Source organism: Danio aesculapii, chromosome 15 (genome assembly GCF_903798145.1).
Source record: "Danio aesculapii chromosome 15, fDanAes4.1, whole genome shotgun sequence".
NCBI classification, from domain to species: domain Eukaryota; kingdom Metazoa; phylum Chordata; class Actinopteri; order Cypriniformes; family Danionidae; genus Danio; species Danio aesculapii.
Window position 1 is genome coordinate 17,806,606 of NC_079449.1, and position 8,325 is coordinate 17,814,930.

At 33.4% G+C, this 8,325-nt stretch overlaps 1 protein-coding gene across 1 annotated transcript; it reads left to right on the top strand.

Annotated features, from left to right (window-relative positions):
* Positions 1-571: 571 nt before the first annotated feature.
* Positions 572-6,297, top strand: LOC130241758 (galectin-9-like). Its single transcript, XM_056473702.1, has 7 exons — positions 572-835; positions 2,258-2,346; positions 2,439-2,643; positions 4,190-4,309; positions 4,410-4,498; positions 5,195-5,351; positions 5,588-6,297. The coding sequence occupies exons 1-7, from the start codon at positions 800-802 to the stop codon at positions 5,732-5,734; spliced, it is 843 nt and encodes a 280-aa protein (XP_056329677.1). The 5' UTR covers positions 572-799; the 3' UTR covers positions 5,735-6,297.
* The last annotated feature ends 2,028 nt before the right edge of the window (positions 6,298-8,325 follow it).

The window sequence follows — 8,325 nt, forward strand, 5'->3', positions numbered from 1 at the left end:
CAAGGTTTTCACTGCTGGCACCATTGAAACAAATGTTTGGCATTGGCACGAGTGACCAAACGTTTGGCTATAGCAACCCGGCCATGTACACTGACGCACACCAAGTACAACACGATTCTGGATTAACATCTATGCTGATCCTGGAACATCATTTTTGTTTGAAAATGTAATCCATACCTATCTCCTACCCCTTAACCCAACCAAAACTGTAAATTATTCCCAAAATCAGAGGGGAATGATAGTTAACCATAAGTCTAAACTCATCATAAACTATAAACGTATCCCTTAATTCTGATTGTCTGATTGGAATGTTGTTCCAGGATCAACACAGATGTTAATCCAGGAACATGTCCTACTTTGTGAAATCAGGTTGGCGTATACTGTGGAGCTCCCAACCAACAGTTTTGGTGGAAACAAGGGAGTTGAGGTGCACATTTAATTCTGCAGTGAGTTGGACAGCTGTAGTTTTATGTTTCTTGGATACATTCCAGGTTAGCACCCGGACATCCCTTTCAGACAGCTTCCTCTTGCATTCACAGTTACTCCTATAACTGGGGCCACAGTGGAATAGATAAAGGACAAAGAAAAATATTTGTTTTACTGGAAAGAAAAACTGTCAGATAACATTTTTAGGTAATTTCCAGATAGGTCTATTCTGAAATGCATGAAGAGCTTACGTATAACTTCTGGGCAGGCTAGATATCACAGCTATATTAAGCTCCTCAACATGATGCTTCATCAGGTCTTGAATATCCAACTGTAGATTTGCTGAAGACTCTGAAAAGCAAGAGTTGTCAGAATGGCAGACTGTCAGCAACATCCTTTTCTCAGCCCAGTAAGTAAAGTTTTGTATTAATATTATGGTCTTAAATAAGATTAATATTATGGTGTAGTTATTGGCGATGACAATTGAAGAGTTCAATGCAAAAACCTCTAAATGCCATCTGAAATTTTCTTCTAAAATGAGCATTTTTCCCGGCCTACTGAACTTTTTGTTCAGTTAATTCACTTTAAAGACAATCCAAAGAACAATCATAAAAATCGATTCACTGATGGCATTTAGAGGCTTTTGCATCTGAACTCTTCAACTTAACTAAAATAAAAATGACTATACAGTGTATTTCATAAGATCGAGTATAATTAAGATTATATATTATAAGAATATATATTTTATTTTGAGATATATTTACCACCTAAAGTTGGATAAAACCACTTTCTATAGTGCCAGCTAAAACCCAAAAAGCTAAGGTAACTCAAACCGTTTGAGGAAACTGATTACAACAAACCATTTGCATTAAAAAACTAATCCTAATGAGTACTGCGAACTTAATCCATTTGAGTAAATGAAGCAATTTGAGCACAGTAAAACCCAATAAATGAAGAAAACTCAAACCAACTCATTACCTTCAACACTGAGTTTAAAACTCTTTTCAAATGAGTAGAATTAACTTTCAGTATATTTTGAGTTAACTACGCTTATTTCATTTGATAAAGTTGACTGTTGGGTTTTACAGTGTAACCTAACATGTTCTGTATCTAGATTCATGAAAACTAGAGATAATTATTTTTGGTCCACCAAATATTAAAGTGAAGATTACCAGCTTTATTGCTCTTTTAGAAATATATGTTAAAACTGTATAAAATTTTTTGAAAAAAGACTCTGTTTTGTTGACTCTTGTTAAAACACTCTGTTTTAACAGTCAGATACCCTGAAGTCTGTAGTTTTCCCAACACAGAATAATCACCAGGTTAAAACCCATTACTAGTTTTAAAGATTTAGAAATGGTTGTACATGTTTATTACTCCATGATTGGATTACATCAATAATCTATATGTTTAGATCTGTCAGCAACAATCCTGCTTACAGCTAGTACATAATGCTGCATAGTCATCAACACAATCTCAGCAATTTGTAACTTTTGATTTAGTGGCTAAATCGTATTAATCTCATTTATACATTTTAATAAGATGTGCTCATCCCCTAATGAGGGGTATGGTTTGAGGTGGCGTTTTTTAGCCATGTCTCCTTTATAACAAGTGCTTAATGTGCTTGTGTTTAAATGTGCTGTACAAATAAGAAATAGTTTAAATTTAACAAGAAATTACTGTTTCATTTATGCAACTTCAAAACTCTTTTTTTTTAATCTGTACACACATAACGAACATGCATGCATTTGTGTGTGTGCAGACATTTAGAGTCGTCCTATCTAATCAGAGATGCATTAATTTTCTTATTCTATTTGTATCTTCAACAAAGAGCATTCCATTCATTGGTCCACTACTGGGAGGCCTGCAGGAAGGGAAGACCCTTATCATTATTGGACGGGTTTTGCCTAATGCTGACAAGTGAGAAACATTTCTCTTAAAAGACAACTTCACTTTATTTTAGTTGTTTGAATTATTGTTAAAGAAATATGACCTTGTTTTGTGTTCTGCAGATTTACTGTGGATCTCCAGCATGCTACTGAGTGCGGGACTGATATCGCTCTGCACTTTAAACCACATTTTGATGATGGACCTGCACATATTGTGTTCAACACCTTTGAGAAAGGTAGCTGGGGGCCAGAAGAAAAGTCTGCCTGTCCTTTTGTCAAAGGCCAACCGTTCACCCTTGAAATCCATGTTACCAAGGAAGCATACAAGGTATACTGACTTTGCAAGAAGTAGTTAGGAATAACAGAAATCATTCCTGTGGTATTTTTCTAATTTAGCAATTTTGTCTGAAAGATTTTGACTTCTGATTAAATAATTTTTCATGTAATGTTTCACTCAATGAAAGACTTTGAAAACTGTGAAGATTATGACAATTTACTCAGAATCAGCTGTCCATTTCAGTTATTGTGCAAACTTTTAAAAATGTCCTTGTTTTATTGCACACATGATGAAAATTTGCTGTTTTCTCATGAATATGAATAAGAACATTGATAAATCACGCCAATCTATAACTTTTTGATTTAGTGACTAATTCATATGAATTTGTATGATCTCATTTATTCATTTTAGAACAATTTGCTTATCCCCAATGATGGTTAAGTTTAGTGGTGGGGTTTGGTGCACGACTCCTCTTAAAAAATCATACATTTTCAGTTTGAATTTGTACGAATGAGCTAAACTGTCAAAACATAAAGTAGTTACATTTCCTAGTGAGATCAGGGTGATAAGAACTTTAAATCTGCTGTGAACAGGAAACCAATTGTTTAAAGATCTGAACTTATTTTTAAGAAAAAGGAATTAATAAAATAAAATAAGTTTACCAGCAAAACAGTTAACTTCATTATCATAACCAAAACAATTACAGTTAAAGTCAGAATCATTAGTCCCCTTTGATTTTTTTTCTTCTTTTTTTTAAATATTTCCCATATAACGTTTAACAGAGCAAGGAAATTTTCACAGTATGTCTGATAATATTTTCTTCTTCTGGAGAAAGTCTTATTTGTTGGATTTCGGATACAATAAAAGCAGCTTAAAAATTTTTAAATATAATTTTAAGCTAAAAATTATTAGCCCCTTTAAACTATATTTTTTGTTTGATAGTCTACAGAACAAACCATGATTATACAATAACTTGCCTAATTACCCAACCTGCCTAGTTAACCTAATTAACCTAGTTAAGCTTTTAAATGTCACTTTAAGCTGTATAGAAGTGTCTTGAAAAGTATCTAGTCAAATATTATGTACTGTCATCATGGCAAAGATCAAATAAATCAGTTATCAGAAATGAGTAATGTTTATGCTTAGAAATGTGTTTAGAAATGTGTAAAAAAAAAATCTTTCCGTTAAACAGAAATTGGAGGAAAAAATAAACAGGGGGGCTAATAATTCAGGGGGGGCGCATAATTCTGACTTCAAGATCATTGATCAAACAATGATATCAAAGCCTGATATCATGAGGAAACATAAGTATTTTACGCTTTGTCAGTTTAGCGACTAATTTGTACTGCAGTTGTATGAAAATGTACTATTTTAAAAAGCAGGCGTGGAACCAAACCCCACCCCTAAACCCAACTATCATTGGGGGATTAGCAAATCATACTAAATTGTACAAATGAGATTGTATGAATTTATACGAATTAGCCACTAAATCAAAAAGTTATGAATTGCTGTGAAATAGTGTTGGATATCCATACAAATGATGAAGAACAATGGTCGATATTTTTTTGTGTACCTATTATGTAATGTCTCTTTGTAGGCAAGTGTGAACGGGAAACACTTAGCAGACTATAAACACCGTATTCCATTCACTCTTGTGGACACCATCTTAGTGCACCAAATGGTGGAGCTGGATTTTATTGCTTACCAGAAACCTGTGGTAAGAACAACATACTAGCATACCAACATTTAATGCTATTGAGCTGTCATTTATTGTTGTATTTTAAATAATTTTGCAAAAATCATTTGACTGCATTCAGACTGTCCCATACAAAACCCTGATCAGTGATGGACTGCAGTCTGGCAAAGACATTGTTATTCATGGAGTTCCTAAAGCTGACTCAAAAAGGTGAAATGAAATATATTCTTTCTATAATATGGGTGTGAATGATAGAGAGTGTGTGTATGTTTCCCAGCACTGGGGATTGCATGAGTGTACTCTCAGAGCTGGGTTGTGGCAGAAAGGGCATATGCCAATAAAATGCTTATTGTTTATTAAGTTTTTGTTTATTCCACTGTGGCGACCCTTGATAAAGAAAAGACTTAGTGAATGAGTGAGTGATTGATTTTTGATACACAAGAGAATACATACTAATGTACATTACTTGTAAACATGGAAACGCTTACCAATATGTTACGCTCACTAAGGCTGTAACATTATTTAATTAAATACTGTTGTTATAAATATACTTTTTCTATAATAATGTTTGAAAAAGTCTGTTAAATGTCATTTATTGATGTAGGATGAGATGACTAGAAAAGATCATGTGATTCAACTAAAAAATAGAGGTTTTAAAACAGACATGTGTCCAACACTTACAATATTATTCTATGTTATCTTTATATTAGAATGATTTCTGAATGGTGACGCTGAAAAAATGAATGTATTTTTATTTAAAAATATATTAAAATAGAAAATGGTTATTTTTTTGTACACAATATTAGTTTTAATTGTATTTTGAACAAATAAATGAATCCATGGGAAGCACAAGAGTAGCCTTTCAAACATATCGTAAAAATCTTAGTCTTTTTCTATCTTCATTAGGATAGAGTTTAATCTGCGCCACAGATTTGGGATTGCGTTTCACTACCAATGCCGTTTTGAGGAGAATGCTGTTGTCCGAAATACCTTTGAGAATGGGAGTTGGGGGCCAGAAGAAAGAGATGGAGCTGTGCCTTTTATCCCTGGCCAGTTCTTTCAGGTATACACACATACACCACATCCTTAGAGCACCGATACTTTATTCAAATACAAAGTTCAAATCAAATATATTTTTCATACAAATCTGCCTGATATGATGAAAGGGATGAAATTAACATTTATTTATTGATGTCAGTGTTATTTATTCAGCATTTTGTAGGGAACTGATTTTTTAAGAGTTTGTTTGTGAAATAAAGACGAACGCCAAATCTTACTGTAATTATTTTGTGTATCCAGGTCAAAATCTCCTGCAACAGAGATCATTATGATGTGTTTGTGAATGGCGAGCAAATACACACTTACAAGCACCGCTTCACTAAACTGGAGGACATCGACGTCTTTGAAGTTTATGGGCAGCTAGAGCTGTTTTATGTGCACTTGTAACTGATTCAGGTTGATAGGAAGTGCATATTTAAAACTTCCACGAAGTTCATTTCATACGATTCAGGAAAAATTTGGTAGTCAATACCTGTTGATAATACAATATACATTCCTCCATATATCTACTCTTTTACACTTCTCTGGATATATCTATCTGCATTTAAATCAAGGTAGAAGTAGAATTAGTGTGGAATAATGTGTACGTTTTCATTTGTAGTTTAACCTGAGTGTGTGATTGATCTCAGTTTTAGTAGTATTCATTTAAGAATTGAACGCAATGGATCGAAAATGCTTTTCTCCCCCAGACCAGATGTTCTGTGTGATTTTATTATTCTACATTTATGATTGTTTCTTTTGAATCAGGTAATTAAGGGAAAGGTCTTTAGTGCCTGATTCTGTAGACATAATGAGCTCTGCATCAGGACAATCACATAAATAAAAATTATGAAATTTGATGAAATTTAAATCATATTATATTGAGACTGAAAATCATATTGTTTATTGTTCTCTATATACTTCTATGCAATTAAATTAAAACAAAAAATATATATATGTAGTGGTGTGACTTTTTTAAGCACAGGTTTATATTTTGTCAGCTTATACCAAATGCAAGGTTTCTGGGAAGAAACATAAAGTCTAGCATGCATAGAGTATGGGTGAGCTTGTGTTATCAGTTTGTATGGTTGCTATCAGAGACTAACATGGACCAATCAGAATCAAGTATTCCAAAGATCTTTACAAAAAAACTAAATAAAATGTCAGGCCATTTAAGAAAAGTATTTGTTGACTATCAATTATTAATATGGCTTTATTTAGTATTCATTTATTCATTTTCCTTCAGCTTAGTCCCTTTATTCATCAGGGGTCGCCACAGCAGAATGAACCGTCATCTTAAGCAGAATATGTTTTACGCAGCGAATGCCCTTCCACTCTCATCCACACACATACACTATGGCCAATTTAGTTTATTCAATTCACTTATAGCGCATGTCTTTGGACTGTGGGGGAAACCAGAGCACCCGAAGGAAACCCACGCCAACACTGGGAGAACATGCAAACTCCACATAGAAATGTCAGCCGACCCAGCGGGGACTCGAACCAGTGACCTTCTTGCTGTGAGGCGACAGTGCTAACCACTGAGCCACCATGATGCCATTTATTTTTTTAATCCAGGCTAAACAATTACATTTAAAGACTTTGTTAATGGAAATGGGGGTTTGATCCTTGAAACTGAATGTTTTACTGTGAAAACCAAGATCGTGTGAGTATTATTGCGATGCTCAATTAGGATATATGAAGAAACGTTATTAGTATATTTAGTATATACAGTGCTCAGCATAAATGAGTACACCTCATTTTGAAAATGAATTTTTTTATATCCATTTCTTAGTGAATAAAGGTCATAAACTTTGGTGCATTTAAACAAAACAGATTTATTAAACAGACATATTAAATTAAAATATCAAAACATTATAAAAAATATTATCTAAAATTAAAATATTTTAGTCATGAAACATCTTTAGATAGAAAGAGATCTTTAGAGATAATGTGTTTAACCAATTTAACCACCGCTTTAAAAAAGTGACATGCTATCGAACCTACGATCTCAGAGCTACATTAACCATGTTTGTGAGTAAATTATCTAATGGCATGATTGAAGATTTGATTGCCAACCACCTGGTCGACTATATTAGCAGTCTTTTTTTTTTTTAAGACGGAAAGCCTGTATCTTTGCTACCCGCTTCCGAAATCTCAGAGGCTGGCTGAGGTTGCCAGGAACTTCAGAATCTCACTTATCCCCTTAGCTAATTCATCAATCCTATGAGCAATGCCATTTGAAATTTTTTTCTAAAATGAGCATTTTTCGCAAGCTCCTGTGTGTATGTTCAGTAAATCCACTTTTATGGCAACAATAGGTTCTTTGCATTGCCTTTAAAGTGAAATAACTGCACAAAAATATTGGAGGCTGAGAAAAATGCTCATTTTAGAAAAAAAATTCAGATGGCACTTACAGGTTTTTACAAATGAAAATATATTTACAATTAAAAATTGACAAAATATTTTTATGGAACATGATCTTTACGCAATATTCTAATGATTTTGGCATAAAATACATTGGATAAATTTCACACATACAGTATTGTTGGCTACTGCCAAAACGTACCGATGATGCAACATGAGTTTTGCTGTCCAGGGTCAAAAAGAGTCCCAAGGAGGATATACAGAGTAGCTGCTAACCTCAGCAGCAATAAAAAACCGAAAAAACATGTTTATCAATTTTTTTAAAACATGTTTATCAATTACTGTAGGGTTTTTTTTCAATGTTGAACAAAAAATACTTGAAAGGTTGTATATGTTTTTATTGTTGTTTTACAATGACTGTCATCGGTGCAGTGCAGCATTTAGTGCAATGAAATGTTTCAAATGAGTGTGTGTAGTAGCAGTAACAGTAATTGTAATAATCAGATATGTTATCATGAAGAATTTAAGAATAACCCTAAGTCTTTTAGAAATTTAAGATCTGAACGGTTTTCAGTGAGAAATTAATGTTTGACCTTTAAACAACCTTTAAAACAAAGGTTTTGAGATTGCCA

Excerpts from the sequence above, each read along its gene's own strand:
- LOC130241758 (XM_056473702.1), top strand. The coding sequence starts at position 800 with ATGGCAGACTGTCAGCAACATCCTTTTCTCAGCCCA. Across the intron at positions 836-2,257 it reads AACATCCTTTTCTCAGCCCA|AGCATTCCATTCATTGGTCC; the intron begins GTAAGTAAAGTT and ends TCTTCAACAAAG. Across the intron at positions 5,352-5,587 it reads TCCCTGGCCAGTTCTTTCAG|GTCAAAATCTCCTGCAACAG; the intron begins GTATACACACAT and ends TTGTGTATCCAG.